General features: G+C 42.4%; 1 protein-coding gene across 6 annotated transcripts in view; it reads left to right on the top strand.

Moving 5' to 3' along the window:
• APP (amyloid beta precursor protein) overlaps positions 1-21330 on the top strand; it is a 220783-nt gene that overhangs the window by 137036 nt on the left and 62417 nt on the right. For all 6 annotated transcript variants that reach the window (XM_080918641.1, XM_080918642.1, XM_080918643.1 and 3 more), the window contains 3 exons: positions 8017-8150; positions 14153-14227; positions 14612-14770. In XM_080918641.1, coding sequence (XP_080774767.1) covers positions 8017-8150; positions 14153-14227; positions 14612-14770 — 368 coding nt within the window. The remainder of the gene's footprint in view (positions 1-8016; positions 8151-14152; positions 14228-14611; positions 14771-21330) is intronic.

Consider the following 21330-nt stretch of genomic DNA (forward strand, 5'->3'; position numbering starts at 1 on the left):
GTTACTTTGTATTGTAAACCTTGGCACAAGAGTTTCTCTGCAACTTGTCACTTTGTTTCAGACCATTCATTCTGTACATACAGGTGTTTAGCAATGTTTCTGATACCCTACATCTGCACACCATTATCTACCTGTGATAACTATCAATTCTCCAGATTTTGCTAAGTATGTGCAGAAAGCAGGGTACGCAGATCACCTCAGACCTGTGGGCTCCAGGGATCGACCCGGTGCTCCCACTTTTCCACCATGCTGTAGTATACCACAGCACCCAGATGCACCTCTGCTCCAGTCTAGCTTTCTCTTTGCCCCTAACCTGACTGAGAGTTGTAACTTCATTCATGTATGGATTTGTGGTTCACAGATAGGACGTGCTGTTAAAGATGCCTGTGGCCTCTAATTCTCAACAGATGCTTGTGAACCTTTTAGAACACCTTCCTTCATCTCAAATGCTGTTGCTGATTGACTACAGCATCAGATGTTTTTCTAATGTAATGTAAGCTTCAGTGGATGCAGAAGGTAGACCAGTAAGCTCTGTTAACCATGGCTCATCTTCACACCCCTTTCCTTTGTTTCATCTTGGTTTCCATAGTCTAAGCCTGAGAACAGGTGTCTGTAAAGATGCTTGAGACTCTTGTTTCCTGTTTAACTCTATCTTGGCATTGTGTTTCTGGTCTTAGGTTCATTACAGCATGTTGAGATAGTTCTGGCCCTATACATGGCTAAAGCAGGGGAAAAGATGACTTTGTTAACACATAGTGTAATTCAGTAATCTTGTTAGTTTGTTGTATCGGAAGGTTATGATTTGCAAAAGGTAGCTGAGTCTTGCAAGCATGAATGGGGTCTACCAGTGCAGCCTTCAGCCATTGTCCTTGGCTGGTTTTGAGATACTGTTTTAAATTATTCTTTGTGTGTTTTTCCAGCTGTGAAATAATCGTAGGATACTAGTAAAGAAACTTTGATATTCTCTTAGACTGTCCAACTTTCTTAAAAACAGTTTATTAGGCTAGGCATGGTTGGCACACTCCTTTAATCTCAGAACTCAAGAGGAAGAAGCTGATGAATCTCTACAAGTTTGAGGCTAAGCTGCTCTACAGAGTTACTTCCATGCCAGCCAGAGCAATATAAATAATTTTCAGAATAGTAGTAGTAGTAGTAGTAGTAGTAACTATTATTGCTTAGATAATTTCTGCACAAATATGTACTACTACCATTGTCTATTTAATAAAGGTATGACAGTGAATCCTTTTTATTAAAGGAATTGACCATGCTTTTCTGTCAGGTCACTGCTGAAAAGGAAATCGGAAATGGTTGTATTAAAAGGATTTAGACATGCTTTGCTGTCAGGCAGCACAGTTGCTGTCATATCTCATACTGCTGCAAGCACAGACAGTAAATAAGTAAGTAGGCATGACTGTGTGGTTGCCATGTGTTCTGAGGAGATGCGGCGCCTGCTATGCAGGCCTGGGGACCTGAGTGTGACCCCGGGCATTCGCATGTAGAGTCAGGGGCTGCAATAGGAGTCTGGAACCCTGGAACTTGAGTAGAAAGTGAAGCCAGACCAGCCAATTGGCTCATTCCAATTAGTGAAAGATCTGTTTTGAAACAAACAAGAACAAACAAACAAGTAAAATAGGGAGTAACCGAAAAAGACACCGTGCATTGGCTTCTAGCTTTTGCACGTACATGCACACACGCATGAATGAAATGAATAGCAGCCGACAGGCACCCGTCTGCTTTAACACAAAGGTCACTTTTATTAACCCCGAGTGTGCAGTGCTAAGGCTAAGCCTTTGGAGAGACTCTAGCAGGATAATCTAAGCAGGCCATGTTTAGTAATTTACTTCTGGAGTAAGAAATGTGGGAGGTAGGATTAAAGGAAAGATTGCTGTGGGGCTAAGGTAAATTGAAATTGGTTTTATCCCTAAGAAGACCTCCGTAGAAGTTAGGGGTCTGTCGGCATTCACTGTCAGAATTTCTGTGATATGATTGGGAAGGAAGTCCGACATTCTGAACTCACCTATTAAATATTGAGCAATTATGACAGGTCACGTCTTTGTGAACCACTGGTACTGAAGCCGAGGAAGCTTCCAGCAAACTGACAAGAAACAATCCCCTATGGTTGCAATTTTGGCTTCCAGTGACGGTTGCTCTTGTTTTATATCTTTCTGTCTGTTTGGTGGCTGTTTCCATTCAGACTAAAGATAGCTTTTAAGTGCAGGGAATATAGCTATTAATAAAAGTAATGCCAACATTCATTCTTCTACGTGCATTTCACACATTTGGTAAAAATTTCCCATGTCAGTACAAATACACAGACATCACCAAGGACAGGAGCGTGACAGGTGACGGGTGCAGATTATTACCTTCTATCCAAGCAGGGCATTCATAATGTTCTCCGACAACCGAGGTGGAGCTGGCCGTAATAGACGAGAGGCTCAAGAGCACATGGGCAAAGAGTCTTCGTTCCTCTCTAAAACCTAGTATGCTCTTGAAAGGTTGCTCGCTCTTATTTACCCATTGTGAGGGGCTCATCTGTCTCAAGCTTGGTAGGAATGATCAATGTTTAGGATTTGAATGGAAGGCGCCAAGAGTTTCAGCTACTTTGAAGTTAGAACGATGGAGGATACTTCCTAGAAAATGTTTTAGATGGAGGTGACAGTTAGAACACCTTGTCATGTTGAGATTAAATTTTCCCATAAAATCCTTCTTTACAGGCTTACCGTTCGCTCATACACAAATTACCCCTGATGCCACATCCCATAACTCGTAGCCATTTCAAGGAACAGCATTACTAGCTCTGAATCAAACAGAACTCTCCATGATGAGACCGTGAGTTGCCAGTGTTGTATAGATAAACTGCATTCTGAGGAAAAATTACATCAATTAGATGCTGTTTGTGGATTTTTGTTGAGGAGTCACACTCTGGCCTTCGAGTTCAGATGGCCATGGTCATTACATCCAACCCCCCCCCCAACCTATGCAAAATCGGTAAAGGTAAAACTAAAATTAAAAATCAAACAAACAAAAAAAAAAAAAAAAAAAAAAAAAAAGGCATCACAGGGCATCACCCTGCAAACTTCGGAGTCAAATGGATACGAAAACTTTGGGGATCTTTTTTTTCTCTAATATCTTAATTGTCAGTCTAAATATGAACTAGAGTCCAGTCAGCCCATAGTTTCCACGGCTTCCTTATCTGTGTCTTCAGCCAACTATGAGTCAAACATAAAGTCTTCAGTACTCACAGCTTGTGCAAACGTCTTCCTTGTTCCTCAAACAATACAGTAAGAAAACCACTCCCATTAATGTTTGTAGTATCTCCAGAAATATACACAGTCTAGAAAAAGGACAGTGGGTGTGTTAGATACTCTGAGTTATATCCTAATATACAGAAGGGAGGTGGGCATCCTGGAGTTTGCTCTCTGTAGAGAACCCTGGAAACAACTCCTTATGGACACACCGAGGGACAGTTAACCTCTGTGGAGTTGGAATCATAGCGAGAGAGACCAGTGTGTGAATTCTTGGCTTTGACCATTTTTCTCCTTGAACTGTCAGAGCTGCAGTGATCTCGGCCACTTCCAGGAACCTCAGTGGGTTTCACTGTTTTATAGTAAGGTCTTTGGGTAGTGAAGCCTTTCCCAGGGGACAGCAGGTATAAAAGATGACGTCATGTTCTCGGAAATAGTGCTTTTTGTGAGAAACCATGCACCAAGATTGTTAGGAAATCAGAAGCAAGTCTGTTCCCCACCAGCCAGAGACTATCTGTGGATTTTAAGAAGACCTAAGAATGTACAGAAAGTACTGTGACCAGTAATGGTGTGTCATCCTTATTAAAATGGAATGGACTCTCACGCATGTGAAGAAGCTCTCATAATATTCAGCTTCCAGGGGTTTAGGTTTAGATACGCATAGTTTTGTCATGAGAAAACAGACACTCCCATGTCTCGTTCATTCTTGTATGTGGCAAGAAAGGGATAGAGGCTGCAGGAGACGTGTGTGTGTGTGTGTGTGTGTGTGTGTGTGTGTGTGTGTGTGTGTGTGTGGTGGAAGACACTGTATTCTGCCCTGTCTTACTCCACTTACCTTTCCCTGAACGTGGAGCTAGGCTGGCAGCCAGTACGCACAGTCGTGATGCTGTCTCCTCACTACACAGTTTTAGGATCGCACGTACAGAGCCATGACTGGCTTTTTGCATGGTTCTGGGGAATCGAACTCAAATCCTCATGTGTGTAAGCTCCCTTCCCCGCTGAGCTATGTCCTCGGCTCCTGCATGATATTTTGAAAGTCTCATCATCTCTTCCTCCTAAGCTACCAAACACTTTCCTCCTCCCAGTTCCTTCTCGCTGTGGCCTCATGGCCTTCTGACCAGCCCCACCCACCCCCACTGCTTTCTCCGTGACCTTCTCCTCATGACGTGCCTCAACATGAGCATGTCTTGGAATTTACTGGGCATTCTTCCTTCTTAGGACCTCTGTGTTAGTTTCTGCATCTCCTTGTCATGTTCTTCAGCAGTGACCTGTGAAATCTCAGCTTGTCACCCTCACGATTATGACTTTGTCTGGACACCTGCTTGGTGGCTGTAGTCTCCCTGCTCACACACCCTTTTCTCCCAGTCCCCTTTCACCGAGTTTTCCTTTTGTTCCCTCTATAATGCAAGTTACATATTACTAAGTGTGTGTGTGTGTGTGTGTGTGTGTGTGTGTGTTGATTGCTTCTTTCACTAGGACATTATACCACCAGGTAAAAATGTGTGTGTGTTGGACACTGCTTGTTTTCCCACAGGAGTTGCATGTGTTAGAAGCTGAGACACTCCTGGCACGGAGAGTAAAGGAGAAATGAACAAGCACACCTTCCCGGTACTTCAGCTGGCAGCTCTCAGTTGTCTCCACTCCTGCAGTGGCTCTGGTGACCCATCTAAAATGACAGCTCCAGTTGCTTGTGCGCTGGGAAATACAGAAACTGGTGTCATTCAGGACACTCCCTTCCTCAGAAATACCTGTGGGACATGAGTGGGTCACTGCCCATCACCTCAGTGGATATTGTCACAATACAGTAGCTGGTCCTGGGACCATAATGGCTTTCAGATGTAGGGACTTAGGGGAAGAGAATTTGTAGTCTCTGGATGGTCCTTCCTTTGAGGTCCTTCCTCGTCATAGAACAAGGAAGATGAAAGACTGGTGTCGCTTTAAGTATACACATGGATTGTCATTGTCACCTTCGCTAAATGGTCTCATGGTTTGCCAGCTTAAATGTGGGATCATTCCATTTGCCCATACCAATTGAGATGGAGAGTTAGTAAATAAAATAAAATAAATGGCTCTAAGTTTAAATCAAATTCTGAAAAAAAGTTGAATCTTAAATTCCAGCAGTAGGTCTAACTGGGATGCCTAACAAAATTTCCTTGAAGAGAAACTATAGTCCAGGGAAATGGTGTGTGTGTGTGTGTGTGTGTGTGTGTGTGTGTGTGTGTGTGTGTGCGCGCGCGTGCCTGCGCGCTTGCGCTCTGAGAAATTGACATCTGTGATGTTTGTGGATACTGATAAGTACATGATTGACTCCAAAGCCAGGGAAAGAGTGTGTTCCCAGTCCATGGGCAAAGACTGGGATCTCAGACAAGAATCCAAAGGTACAAATACCTCCTACCTCTTATGCCTTTTGGTTATATTCAGGCTCTTGGAGAAGCACCTGAAAGGAACTTAGTCCTCAGATGCAATCACTCACTAATCTTATACAGAAACGGCCTTGCACACATACAGATGACAGTTGACTCTGGCATCCTGTAGCTCATCCAGACTGGCAGACGGAACAAACTTCACAGAAGCATAACCTTATGAAGCAGAATAAATGGTAACAACGCCATGTGTGCATTTCCATGTTCCTGTAAGAAATCTACTTAAAATAACCTTGATGCCGGTGTATACACCCCATTAATTTATATCCTGATTATTACTGCATTCTGTTTTGCAGGCCTACATTTTAGTTTAGGCCCATCCAAGCAGGTTTCTCTAAGGGGACCCGGACTCTGGTAGTACTTAGAGCCGTTGGCTGTCCAAATTGGTCCATTCCCACCGTAGGAAATGTCAAGTATAGTTTGCCAGGTCTCCTCAGCCCGTTGCTATTTTATTTACTAGTTTTTACTGTAGCCTCTCACTTCCACTCTGCCGGTGCGAGGGGGTAAATGATCGGGTCAGTGGGAAGCACGTGTTGATAAGGTGGTTGGGAAACGAGTGTGTATTGATTCGATCGAGGTTGTGCAAAGCAAATGTTTGTCTTTGGTATCTTTTCTCTTACTGTGTTTAAACTTGCAGATCATTTTTTAGTCATCCAGGATAAGAAACCATATATTTTATTTATTTCAGTTTAATTTGGCTTTTGTGGGGGGAGGGGGAGAGAGTTTGTTGTTGTTTTTTGTTTTCCAGAAAGGATGTTGCTTTTCTCGTAGATGAGATTGCATAGTCCTGTGTTCTAATTTATTTTTCAGTGATGTAGAAGGAAACGTAGCTGATTTTTTTCCCCAAGGTTAGCATGTGATGGGAGACAATGAAGGCACTGGCATGCATAAAGTACTGTGTGACTAAGGCTTAACTATAGGATGCAAGGCATGTTATCGCTAGGAGATAAACATCTTGGAATGCAGAATGCTTGGGTCTCTTGCCCTGGGTACCAGCTGGTGTAAACACATTGTCTTAGGTTCACACCTAGCTGGGCCTAATTTCAGAGTCCCAAGTGGACCTTCCCTCCTTCTTTCCAATGGACAAGTGTTCCCTCTTTCTGTCAATGAGATGGGGACAATTCTTTGAGGCTCCGGGAATAAGCCTTTACCCTTTCCCTTCTGCTCCAATGCCACACCTGGACAGACATCTGGGCTGCTGTTAGTTTTTGAAAAGCGATGATTAACCAGTGACCACAGAAAAAGGAAAGAAATCAGAATGTCTCTTATGTTTCTTGAAAGGCATCCTGGTTTCTGTTCACAGGGTCAAACCTTTGATTCTAACTCCAGTCGTTTTCTTAAATTCATAGACAAGACACTAGTTTCAGACAATTTAGCTGTGACTTCTCGCCCAGGTGCTGTTGGGAATATTGCATCCCAAGCCTCTGACTGCAAGAATTTGATGAGAAGTGTGAGACAGGGGTTGGTATTTTTTGAATAACTGTTTAAGCTTATTTGAGGAGGGGGATGCCATTTCCAGTTTAGAGGGGAAACCACATTCCTCTTTAAAACTGTCTTTCTCCTCTTTCTTGACACTCTTAAATGCTTTCAGTTCTTGCTAATCCTTACTCATTCATGAGTTAGAACATTTGTGTCTTACAGTGCAGCCTTCGGTTTTAGGAGTATCCCTGTTGCCACATAACTTCACAGTGGATGCCACAAAACAGACCCTGCCTGGTGGCATTGAATTCAAAATAGAAATCACTCTCCATTTGATGAACAATGGGATGAATTAAGTTGGTTGCCAAACGTGTGAGCTCTGAATGTCCTTCCCTGGTTTCTAAACTGCACTTAATGATGTCTACATGTCTTCCTGTGGCATTCAAGCTCTCTCATGAACGGTGGCTTTGTAATTAGGCTGTCTAAAACGCAATGTGCAGAATTCCCATTTCTCAAGAGATGTCTGAATTTTGCAACACCCTTCCTTTCAGATCCCGTGGGTTTCTGCGGGACTTATAGTGTATGATGCTGGTGACACTCTTAGCTCCGTTCCAGGTCACAAAATAGCCAAGTGGAGCTTGAGGATTTGAGGAAATGTGGCCATATTAGGTAGAGAGTGCTGGAGCAATGCTTCTCTGGGCAAGACATTTTTAATGCTATAAATTTTAAATGTGTTGTTTTGCTACATACCACAGAGGTGAAACATGCTCCAGCCGTGGTAAAATGTCTCTGGGGGCTTTTTTAGGCTTCATTGGCATCTGTTGTGTGCTGTTCCTTTACACGGTTCTCTGTCCTGGGAAATGGCTGGCTTTCTTACAAAGACTGGGCGTTGTTTCTATCCTCAACTTGCCTTTCCGTCTCCGTTCTAGTTCCTACTACAGCAGCCAGCACCCCTGATGCCGTCGACAAGTACCTGGAGACGCCCGGGGATGAGAATGAGCATGCCCACTTCCAGAAAGCCAAAGAGAGGCTGGAAGCCAAGCACCGAGAGAGAATGTCCCAGGTACGGAGGGTTCTTCCATTGTCTGTTGTTTTCTTACATAGGGACATCTGCGCTCGCCTCTGCCTCGGCTGGGTAGACATAGCTGCGTTTAATTTAAATGTTTGCTTCAAGGACACGGATTGTAGGATTCTCCCACATCTATCTCTGCGGGCATCAGATAAAGGGTAGTGAGAGAGGATTTTGAAGCACAGATTCACTCTCTGCTAAAGGGAGGTACTCTGTCAAGATGGTGAGGCAAGAGCTGTTAACAGATAAATTGTAGTAAACTTTATTGTTTGTGTGTGTGTGTGTGTGTGTGTGTGTATGTGTGTGTCTCCCATAACATACTATAAATGTGAGCTATAATATTTATTTAAAGAATAGAAAAGAGTAGTTCAGTCAGTAAACTATTTACTATTACCCACAAAGCACGAGGATCTGAGTTTGATTCCCAGAACACACATTTGAAAAGCCAGACCTGGTGACCCGTGTTTGTAATTCAGTGCTGTGGAGGCAGATGACAGGGAGATCCCGGGACTTACTGCCCAGCCTGTCTAGTCTGCCTGGAGAGCCCCCATGACATAAGCTGTTTCCCAAGAAGTGTGGGGCACTAGAGAAAGAACACCTACACATTTAAGCTATGTCTTATCCCTTGGGCCAAATCCCAACTAACTTGTTTATCTGGCTTTGAGTCCCAGGCTCTAATCACCCTGCAACAAGCACTATTTTTGTTAAAACTCCCTGATTCAACCAAGCTAGTCAATTCTAAGCTAGCTTACCTCACATCTTTATTGTTCCTGTCCCTAAATGCTCTTTAAGACTTTGTTCAGTCCTCCAGTCAATCCTCCCTTCAGTCCTCCTGTAAGTCCTCCATCCAGTCCTCCCATTAGTCCTCCAGTCAATCCTCCCATCAATCCTCCCATCAGTCCTCCATGCAGTCCTCCATCTAGTCATTCCATCAGTCCTCTCATCAGTCCTCCAGTCAATCCTCCCATCAGTCCTCCATGCAGTCCTCCATGCAATCCTCCCAGCAGTCCTCCCATCAGTCCTTCCATCAGTCCTTCCATCAGTCCTCCATCCAGTCCTCCAATCAGTCTTCCAGTCAATCCTCCCATCAGTCCTCTATGCAGTCCTCCATGCAGTCCTTCCATCAGTCCTCCAGTCAATCCTCCAATCAGTCCTCCATGTAGTCCTCCCATCAGTCCTCCATGCAGTCCTCCCATCAGTCCTCCCATCAGTTCTTCCATCAGTCCTCCATTCAGTCCTCCAATCAGTCCTCCATCCAGTCCTCCAGTCAGTCCTCCAGTCAGTCTTCCCATCAGTCCTCCATCCAGTCTTCCCATTTGTCCTTCCATCAGTCCTCCAGTCAATCCTCCCATCAGTCCTCCAGTCAATCCTCCCATCAGTCCTCCCTCCAGTCCTCCAGTCAGTTCTCTACCTGAGATTGTCCCTGGCTCATATTCTTCATAGAGCTCATCTCCTGAGCTGCTGGCGTCCTGAACAGGAAAACCCTTATTTTCAACAGAACGAACGCTGTATCTCAAAGAGCAGGACGAGGTTGCTACTGCTTTAGAGATCACTATGATCATATCTGGCTTACTCTGCACTTGTGACACTGAGAACAAAAAGTTTTACAACCACACTGGACCACAATAATTCTGACCATGGAGTCTAATTCACATTCTACCAGCTGCACGCGCTGAGATAGAACGCCAACTGACGGGAACAGCCAACTGAAATCAAGCCCCTCGACAACTAGAATTTTTTCGCTTTTTTTTTTTTTTTTCCATTTGAAAAGTCATTTAGGAAAGTGCAGAAAGACTCATTGGGATTTACTCTAATCTCTTTAAATTCAAAATTGATCTCATTTTTCTGAGGCATTCAGAGGCTTCCCTGTGGCCCTTAAAAATTAACAGCTCTGGGTACCTAATTTTGCAAAAGTCCAGAGGAAGTATAATAAACCCTGAGTGCTCCCATGGTGTTTCCAGTGCCTGACAGGGCACTCTGACCCCGCCTTACCTCTGCCGTCCATTCACTGGGGCCTGGCTGGTCTGAAGCTGGAGGCAGCTTCTCTCCTCTGGGATCACTTTTCTCTCCACACCAGCTTATTTCAGAAATGATCTCTTGTCCTCCCCATCCACAAATCTCACGCAGTCCTTCACCACGCATCCTTTTGATTTTATTTCATTCTAAAGCTTTGTGTTGGTGATTTCTGTATCTACTATCCTATGTTTCTACTACACTCTGATTCTTTTCAGTCCATTAAAAAAAAATCATATAAGGCATGCCAAGCTTGTATCTTATTCTTAAATCCACATGAATCGTTCTTAAAAATAGTTTTTCCACTGTATCTGAGATATTTTTGTGTAATTAAGAAAATTAATTTAAAGTACGGTGTTAGCTTCTGACATAAGTATGTCTTGGAAATGAGAACCCTAGTATCTACTTAATCCAGGACTCAGTTCATAGATTTCCAGGACATCGTCTCCATCTTCACACCCAGGATCAGAGGTCACTTAGCTGTAGTCATCCTAGAGCGGAGCATGCGCCTGGTAGACGCCAGTGCTACAGGGTTAGCTGCATTTATCTCCATGGTCTATGCTACTCAGTCTGAGGACTTTCTGACTTTGAACTTGTCTGTCTCTTAAATCTCTACTTAGTAATGGTCATTTTCCCTGCCTGACATAGCCAGAGCCATAAATCCCGATGGAATACCTCTGTGCACTCAGTGAAAAGCTCTTGTACAGCGGGACCCACAATGCAGCCCTGACATTCGGACTCAGAGAACTTCAAGTTTTCAAGTTCACAACTTTCCAACATGATATTTGTTATAGGTTTCAATTAATTTCTTGGGTTAGCATACAAAATAATGGACCACATCTATTTCTGTTCCAGGGTACTAGGGGTTAGGGAAGATGACATTTGTACTGATGTCAATGACCTCTGGAGCCCAAGAACTTGGTTACAGTGTCACTAGCATGTGTCAGATGCACTTCTTGTTCCGCTAGGCAGCCTGACAAGAGCAGCCAAAGGATGGAGGGCTTCGTTTCGGTGTACAATTCTAGGATACAGTGCAGTGTGTCAGAGTAATCATGGTGTGAGGCAGGAGCTCGAAGCAGCAGGTCACCCGGCAGTCAGACAGCATCAGGTCACGTGGCTCATACAGTGAGACAGCAACAGGTCACAGAGCACCTGCAGTAGACAACAGCGGGTCATGTGGCACCTGCAGTCAAGCAGCAGAGTGCAAGGCCACCCAGTGTTACTTAAATTTAGGGTGAGTCTCCCCACATCAATTAACCTAATCCAGATAATCCCTGCCCCTGTCACTTCTGGAGACTTGTTTCCATGGCGACCCTCAGTCCTGTCAAGCTGATAAGCAAGATGATTCATTACACTTACACATCTAGTCCGTTTAGCATGTAAGCAAATGAAGTCCTTCGAAACCAAAATCTGCCTGAGGCTGAGGTGCTGTTTAATATATGCAGTGGCATCTTGGGGACAGCTACTGGTTCTGGCCCTTAGCTCACCTATAGATAGAATTCCTATCTGGAGCAGTACACTGAGCCATAGGCTGCTTGGCTTATCTTCATCCCTTGCCCACTGGTTACTCTCACAGCTTTCTTCCTTCCTTTCTTTCTTTCTTTCTTTCTTCCTTCCTTCCTTCCTTTCTTTCTTTCTTTCTTTCTTTCTTTCTTTCTTTCTTTCTTTCCTTCTTTCTTCCTTTCATCATTCCATTTGTTTACATCTCAGATGATATTCCACAAGCCCCCCCCCCATTCTACAAACTCCCTCTCCTCCCTCCCCTTTGCCTCTATGACGGCACTCACCCACTTACTACCCTCTCTCCCCACCCCTCCAGCAATTCCCTACACTGGAGCATCAAACCTTCCCCAGGACCAAGGGCCTCTCCTCCCACTGCTGTCAGATAAGGCCATCCTCTGCTACATACGTATCTGAAGCCATCGATTTTTCCCTGCACACTCCTTGGTCGATGGCCTAGTACCTGGAAGCCCTGGGTGGTCCAGGCAGCTGATGTTGTTCTTCCTGTGGGGTTGCAGTCCTCCTCAGCTCCTCCAGGCCTTCCTCCAGCTCCCCCACGAGGATCCCTGAGCTCAGTCTGATGGTCGGCTCCAAGCATCCACATCTGCATTGCTCAGTTGCTGGCTGATCCTTCTGAGGAGCAGCCACACCAGGTTCCTGTCAGCAAGCGGTTTGGTGTCTGCAGACAGGATCAATCCCCAGGTGGGGCAGTCCCCAGATGGCCCTTCCTTCAGCCTCTGCTCCATTTTTTTGTCCCTATTCTTCCTTTGGACTGGAACATTTCTGAATTAAAAACTTTGAGATAGGTGTATGGCCCCGTCCCTCCACTGGGGGCCATGCCTATGTACTCTTTCTTAAACTGGTCTGTAGAGAGAGGTTACTGGTCACAGGGCGTGTTGTGAGGAAAATCAATCAAATCAGACAGGCTTTGTTAAGCACTTAATCCAGTAATGTTATCTACTGCTAGTGTACCCAGTGAAAGCCACTGGTTAAGGGCTAAGTCTCCTGCCTACAGTGTGTCTGTAAGTAGTTCTACAGTAATGGTGTAGGTCACGGTGTGTGAGAGTAGATGATATTGTTAAATTATTCTGAAAAATCAAATGTTCAAGTCCATTTGTATAGTGATGCATATTTTCAATATATTAGCTAGGTAAATCTTAATTCTTTCATGGATCTGCAATTCCAAGAGGGCCGTCCAGGTTCCCAATGTCTAAGATGATAGAAGGTTACATAATGCAGGGAATCGGTTGTCACACTCCATTAAGACATTTGGTTTCCATCTCGAACTAATTTTGAGATGTCTTGCCTGAGGAATTCTACTTAGAACATTGCCACCCGGGAACGTTCTCTCCCATACAGGAAATTGAAACATTTTTCTTCCCAGGCTTGTCTCGGGTATAAAATGAAGCATCTCTTCCATATTTCTTTGTTCGCCACGGCCCTTTATTAGCTAATAGAAATACCCAAGTACCTTGAACAGTTTGTATATTTTCCATGTATCTTGTTCTCAAAAAAAAAAAAAAAACTAATTAAAAAAAAAAAACAGGAAAAAAAAAAAAAACCTCACATGCTGATTGGATATGCCCTTATAAGCTTCGCTTTCCCTGCAGTTTGGGGGGGACATAAAACATCCAAGAGTACCTAACCTGTGAGAGACATGGCATATGGCTTCATCTTCCTTCAGTAGACACACTTCACACGGAAACCCACTTCACAGACCGGACAGGAAAGGAAAGGGCAACCGTGGGCGATGAACAATTAGCCTGCATCTTCATTCCACAGCACACAGGAATAGACACTGTATTCTGATCAGTGGGTGAGAAGGCTGAGAACAGGAAATGGTCATGACACAGCAGGCTAACCTGCCTACTCAACCAGTGTATTACCTTTTGCCACATTCCAAAGATTACAGTGCATACGTTCTGGGGATTTCTGGGTGGAGTAACCCTTGCTATTCATGACTTAGGTTACTGAACAGGAAGAGTCCACTCTTCATTTGCCTAAAGAGTAGACATTCAAATTTCAGACAGCAGAAGTCTCCCATCCCTTCTGCATCATCTCTCCTTTTGTGGCATTGTATTTCTGGTCTGCACATAGATGTACCCAAGAAACACCACTTGAAATGTTTTGGCTTGATATTGTAAAAGGTGAAAAGCAATGTCTTAGTTCATTGACAAGAGACTTCGTTCAGATAGCATATGCCTTTCATGGGTAATTGGTGTTTACTCAACTTTCAGTTTCCTCAAGGGAAGTGAAAAGATGAACCAACCTTATTTCAAGAGGCTGCAATGCATGTGGACGTGTATACTTCTGTCGTAAATTATGTGCATTATTGTAGGACAGATATTCACATTGGGATGGACATGCGATGTGTTTTTAATAGGAAACATACTGTACTATAAGCCACTGTGTTAAATCTGCATTCGAAAGAAGAATAAAGGGTTTTCATTTGAAAAGTGACATTTCTTTTGTCATCTTTATAGGTCATGAGAGAATGGGAAGAGGCAGAGCATCAAGCCAAGAACTTGCCCAAAGCTGACAAAAAGGCCGTTATCCAGGTAACACCCAAGCCCCACCTACCCACCGGACAGGACATGCCGTACTCAGTCATCTAGGGCCTCTAGGCATCTTCTGGAAACCCCTGTGTTCATATTTCCATGAGCTTGACTCATTCTTAGTCCTTGTCTTAGTAATAAGTTGCTTCCCTTACATTAGCTCCCAACTACTTAATATTAGAATTAATCACCCCAAAATTTATTCTGTGGCTTGCACTGACACGACTCTAGAGTTCTCATCTCCTTTAGCTCTTTGAAAAATTCAAATGAGATGAGGAATTTAGGACTAAATCCAGTCTACAGATGACCTCGTACAAACAGAGAGATAGTCTTTGCACTAATCATTACGTTAAGAAACAAACATGTTTGTGTGTGTTTCCATATCAGCACTTCCAGGAAAAAGTGGAATCTCTGGAACAGGAAGCAGCCAATGAGAGACAGCAGCTTGTAGAGACACACATGGCCAGAGTTGAAGCCATGCTCAATGACCGCCGCCGCCTGGCCCTGGAGAATTACATCACTGCACTGCAGGCGGTACCTCCAAGGGTAGGTCACCCTGAAATCTCACTTCAGGTCAATGGTAGTGTTCACAGTGGGGACTGGAGGCCACACAGAAGAAGCTAGGGGAAGTACCATAAGCACTTTATTTGTACATGTGATTTAGGCACAATATATCCTAAAGATACAGCATCACAGACCAAAGTTGGCCCTCCCTCTCTTGACTCTTTTGGTGATGACCTTTACACTGTTTTCTATGCTGCGTCTTATTTTTTCTTAAAGCCCTAATTTTTAAATCTTTTTTATATAATAGACAGTCATACCTTTTTGCCTGATGTGGTCATGAGTTTTCATAGTCATGTTCTCTGTTCATACTTATTATGTATCATTTTTCTTCTTCCCAGTGGGCATTCTTTCTGTTTTCAAGTGCATGTAAGATGAAGTTTAAATTCCTTGGGTTAGAATGTGTAAATTTGATTTATTTATGCATGAAAATCACCTTAATGTTACTATTGATTTAAAGGATATTTTGGCTGGGTATAGAATTATTGGTCCAAGTGATTTTCTTTTACTACTTTAATAGTGCATGCTGCTTTCAACAGACCATTCTTATCACCTTTACAAATACTTTTTTGTTTGCTCTGGCTGTGCTAAAGGTTTTTCTCTTCTTAATAGTAGCTATTTTATTGATGTAAAATGATCGAAATGCATCTGTCCATAGTCTCTTCTGGCCATCCCTTCATCTCATACCTAAGATTATATCTGATATTTTCTTGCATAATTTTATGTCTAGTCATTTTTTATTGGCTACCATATGCTATGAACTTTATGTTGTTGGGTGCTGGGTACTTTTGTGTAACTATAAATATATTCAGACTCTGATTTGAAATCTAGTTAGTTTTCCTAGAAGCAGCTTCACCCTTTTGCATTTTGATATTTTTAGATTTGTGAGGTGGAGTGACTCTCCTTGTACCTTGTTATTCCCATTTTCAATCAGGTTTCTTCTTAATAATCTACCATGAACACTGACTTTTAATTGGATTGCTAAGAACAAGGTAGTCCTGTGTCTGTGGGACACCAGGCACTGTTATCTCTAATCCTCTGGATAACTTTTACCTCTAGCTTCAGCTTCTTTATACCAGCAGGCACTGATGAGTCCTCAGCTACAGTTAATAAGATAACCTGCAGATCTTGTAGAGCACTTGGACCTGTAAAGTGCAGCTGACTAGGTCTCCAATACTCCTCCCTTCTTAAAGTAGTTTACTGCCTGAGATCCCCACCTTGTAAAATTGAGGAAGCTCAGGGGCCATGGCTGCTAACAACTGTAGGACCTCACCTTCTGTGTCTCCTCTTCCTATGTGGTTTATGGTTTCTACCTTGCAGATGCTGTTCCTCTTATTTAGTCCATGTATTCCTTTTCTCTGGCAGGAGGATGAAATCTTGGTCTTCTTGATAGATCTTGGCCAGAAGTAGGAATTTGTCCACATTATGTAACTGAAGCCGAACTCCACCCACTTATGCTTATTTTCCTCACCACTCTGATTTTTTCTTTCCCTGTTTAGGAGCTCCTGGCATTCCTCCATGTAACAAGATGGCACTGATTCTTTTGTGCTGATGACATCACTGTGATCTCGGGGGATGGGGTGGCTGGTTCAGGGTGACACGAGTAGTCATGAACAGAGAAGGCTGTCAGTCAGTTGCCTGTTGCAGTGTCTTTTCTCTGGACCACAATTCCTCCCTGAACAAAGAGCTTCTGAAAATAAGATGCCTGTATTAGCATTTTATTTTCTCTGAGCCAACTCTGTCTTTCCCAGGAAGTACTTAGAGAAATTCTGGTTTTGTCTCTCTGCATGTGACAAGGTTCTTGGTTACTCTTTCTTTAGAGAGCATGCTTTGGTGAGGAGAGCTGTGAGTATCATTTGTCAAGCTGTTGGGTGGATGTTTAAGAGTAAGCCTACAGGCCTGAGTCTTGGGCCACTGCCTCCTATGCATAAAGTTACCGACCTTAAGTGTTATTTAAAGTTTGATGCAGCCACTGCACTTAGCCCCGTGTTTTGAAAGATGTCAGAAAACTCTAATTCTCTTCTTGATTATCTTTGTGCATGTCTCTTAAAAGATATAAATCAGGAGTTTCCATTAAATCCTATAATCCGATCTACAAAATGTTTTTGGACACCGACAGAGTCAGAACAATGTAAAGTTACTAGAAATGTGATTTAAATATAACACTGACCATTTGCACACATGGTAGAAGTAGAAGTTTCTTTTTTTTTTTTTTTCTTTTCTATTTTAAAATAGTCTAATCTTATTCTGAACATTTACCAAGCTTCATAGATAGATCTTCTTCAAGACCAGAGAGAAATACATGACCAGGGGCATGTGGGTCCTAGTTTTAATTAATTCAAGCAGAAAATGAAGGAATAGGTCAGAAAGCTTGGAAGCTTCTCTGTTTCTGAAAACAAAGTGTATATGAATATACACGTTCCCTCCAGAGAGGCGCCACCCTCTCTTTTCACAGGCAGCTGTCCACAATTGCAATGCTAGGATGCTCTGTGGTCCATTCCTGTGCTGATATCTGCTATTCTTCTTCTCTTTTAAAATGAAAAAATGTGCTATGAAATTACTAGTGTTTAGATATTTACAAACATTCAATAGCACACAAATGAAAAGTGATTATTTACCTGTTGAGTGTTACCAGAGTTTACCCTAGAGAGCAGAGAGTTGGTAGAAACTTTTGAGAGTGTGTTTATATGGCTACACACGCACACACACACACACCACACCACTCTCAAATCCATTTCCAGAGGAACATTTATTTATTTAAATTTAACATGCATTCTAATTTAAAACTTATGATTTGTAACTGAATTCTAAGAAGTCTTACTTTAGTCTTTTTTATATAAGTGCTTTTAATTTTTTAAAAAAATGAACTTTCAGTTGTTTCAAAACAGCGTAGGTGTTGGAAAAGGAGGCAATACAATTAAAGCGGAATAAATGCATTCAACCTTGAATTGTTGGCTCATTAGGGGGTATTTGAAGAAAGAACCAGAGACTCTCAAGTGTGAATATGCAAAAAATTAAAACAGATTGTTGTAAATCACCCTGGAAGAAGTCAAGAATATGTCAAGAAGGCTTTTGCTGGATGATCAGACCTCCTGGCAAACCTTTCCTGGGGTCTGTGTTGCTTTAAAACATCTTTTGTTTACTAATTCATGCTCACTCTGTGGGCTCTGCCCTCTGGGTTGTGTTACTCAGCCTGCTTATCCCTGGAGAGCTTCCTTCTGTTTGGTTTGACTAAACAAGGCTTACAGATGCAGAAGTCCATTATCAGACCTGGCTTTTCTTGGCTGTGGGGTTGGAGAAGGTTAACTCTGTCCCCAGTGTCTGTGAGGACATAGTTAACAGTTAACCAAAGGCAAGAATTACTGAGTTGTGCCCAAGGGCTAAATCTCAGTCTAATCTGAATGTAATTGACAAAGGTCACTGATTTGTGGGAGAACAATGCAATAAGTCTGTTTTCCACAGGTTCTGGTGTTATATAAATACCCGTGCTTAATGCACAGGACAGCCATTCATTACATTAGTTACATTAATCTGTAACTAGGCACAAGTTACTTAACAAAGTAACTTTCAACTCCTAGCAGTTACCTTGTTTCTAGCTTTGGTTGGCCATAATTCAAAACCAGAAGGATTCACTGAAAGTTGAGACAGGACTGTAGAGAGAACAAAGACATCTTCCTTCCCAAGGGGGTCTGTGGAATGGTGCGGAACACATGGAGACTTTGGTGACTGTCCCAGTTGGGAAAGAAGAACCAATGGGCGATGATGATGTTTCTGAACTCCCTGAGCATGCGCAATGTGTCTGCTCTAGCAGTGTGAACTATGCAAAAAAAGATAGATTATGCAAAACCTTTCTGTTAAACACATCGTTATTATCTGAACTAAAAATCACTAAACAGAAAAACACCACAAGAATAGTCTATTGCTATTTGTCTCTGTTGTGTCAGGAAAATTTGTGTTTGGCCCAGCATGATGGTTTTCCAGGGAAAAAGATTACAGATGTATTTTCATATCAGGGTTTATAATCTTCACTCAACCTCTCAACTTAAAGGCAAAAAGACTTATATTCTGAAAATTGCAATGTAAGTTTTCCCAGTTGGTTTTGATTTTTTTTTCCAGTTGGTTTATTTTTGTTTGCATTCGTTTTTCTGGGGTTTTCTCCTGGATTTCTCCTGTAACACTGAGAATATGTATACAACGTTGGTGGTAAAATTAGGAATCAAACTCAGCAGAATGCATCACAAGGATGGAGGTGGAGCTCTCGCCAGTATGTCCTGAAAATGCCACACAAGTGTTTCATACACTCTGTGCCATGTATTGCTGAATATGTTTGAAATCCGAGATATAAAACTGCAAAAATCTGTGGCTTTATAAAAAAACAGGAGAGCGTTTCTTTTTTTTTTTTTTTCTGAGGAAGTAAAGTTCAAGATTTTAGAAACCAGTAGCTTGCAATTTAATGTTTCACAGTGGGGTTTTTATATTATCTGAAGCAGGGACAGGTCGTGATTTCCTTCCATTTTGTAGACAAATGGTATCAACACTTTATAAAGACAATGAATGCATACCTTTTGGAATGAGTGAAGTGAAGCCCTGTTCAGAGGAGCTTGGATACACCTGGAACAATCGGCCACTTCAAACACCTTCTTAAAGGGCCAGGGAATCCTGGATAAGCACGGCAAGTGGGTTTGGAATCTCAGTGTGGTCTGTGAAAGTTGGGAGACTGCTTTTCTCATCTGAGAGATACCCGTATGCATGAATAAGGTACAAAGAATAGTTTATACACTGGAAACACTTCTGAAATTATACTTGGCTCTGCGTCACTCATCAGTTTAATTAACAGTCAGTTATTGATTTGATTAAGAGTTGCTTCTCAGCAGCTACAGTGAGTTACGGTGGGAGGCAGGAATTTCCTATCTCAGAATGTGTGTGCTCTACATTGCAGTGAATTCTTCTCTTCTGACCTCGCATTGTGGATGTCATCTAATCCATTTCCTTACTGCTTATCCCTCATCTTTTCAGAAATTAACTTTTAAATGTCTTTTTCAAAAGGCAGTGTGATTCCCAGGTGAAAGAAGTGCACATTGAACAGGCCACATCGGCTGCAGAGAGAGTGCGGTTGTGGGGCAAAAACACACACTCAAAACAATGATAATAAAGTGGGCTGGATATAATTGGTCCCAATGGGGCAGATCTGTTTCTTTGTTTTTAACTATGAGTTTTAGATCTGACCCATTGCCAGTATAACCAAATTACAGTGCTAATACTTATAAGAATTTGCCAGCAAAATACACGTACTCATATACACATATAACCCATACAGTACACGCACACAGCCCCAAACCATATATATATGTGTGTGTATGTATGTGTGTGTGCCTTGAAATTTTCTCTAACTAGTGACATATATATATATGTGTGTGTGTGTGTGTGTGTGTGTGTGTGTGTGTGTGTCTTGAAATTTTTTCTAACTAGTGACATATATATATACATTTAAATGTGTGTATATGTATATATGTGTGTATACATATATATGTCACTAGTTAGAGAAAAATTTAAGACTTAATATTAATAAATATTAAATTATTTATTACCAACATATTTATAATGAGCCACTGAATTTTTGCTTGTTCTGTGAAACATTCCATTTTGAATGTGAGTCACGTGGTCAGGCTAAGTCATTAAGAACAGTTACTTTAGGACAATTTACTTGTGTGTTCTATATCTAGACACAGTAGACATGCCAGGCATTTTTTTCTACCGTTCCTACATGGATGTTTCTTCTTTTTTAATTAAACTCCACCAAATTCATCCCCGTCCTGGCATACTCAAGGGAAGCTCCCTACATAATGGTGACTGCTTGTTACTCTCTCACCAATTATATAGCTCTAGAATTAACTAAAGCCCACCTTGGAAAATTGTGGCTGAAAGTTGCAAAGCGAGCCCTCCGTCTCTTTTCTCTTTGAAGGTAATGTGCATATGTCATATACCAGAGCTGAACTGTTCGCTTTGAAACAAATGAAAATATAATAATGTGGGAAGATGTTGCTTAGGGTTTTTTGTTTGTTTGTTTTCTCTTCTTTATCTAAGCACCACCATCTCTGAGGTCCGGACACACAACATTCTAGGTGGTTTGCTCACAAACCAGACAGAACCCTGCTGCTAGGGACATCTTAAGGTCTTCAGAATTATCATGTGTCCCCAGGTTTTGCTCATGGGAGTCTCCAGGCTCACACGATGATGAAGTCAGAGCTCATTCTGAGCCCCCAGGGCTCATGGCGAATACAGGTCCAGGGCTGGGGGATGGTGAAGGATCAGCCTGATGCGCTGTTACTCTGTATCAGGCTCTGGGGATTTCCAGGGGAAGTGAGGAATATCTTCCCGAAACACACAAAGAAATGGTGGTGTTAAGTAAGATAAGAGCTTGAAACTCTGTGAACACATTCTCTCTTTAATTATCCCCAAACTTATTAGACGATAAGGATGAACTCAGAAGGAAAACCCAGGCATATCACAAAAGCCCAACTTGTACCTAATACCTTGAATCACTT

The sequence above is a fragment of the Micromys minutus genome (genome assembly GCF_963924665.1).
Source record: "Micromys minutus genome assembly, chromosome: 7".
Taxonomy (NCBI): Eukaryota; Metazoa; Chordata; class Mammalia; order Rodentia; family Muridae; genus Micromys; species Micromys minutus.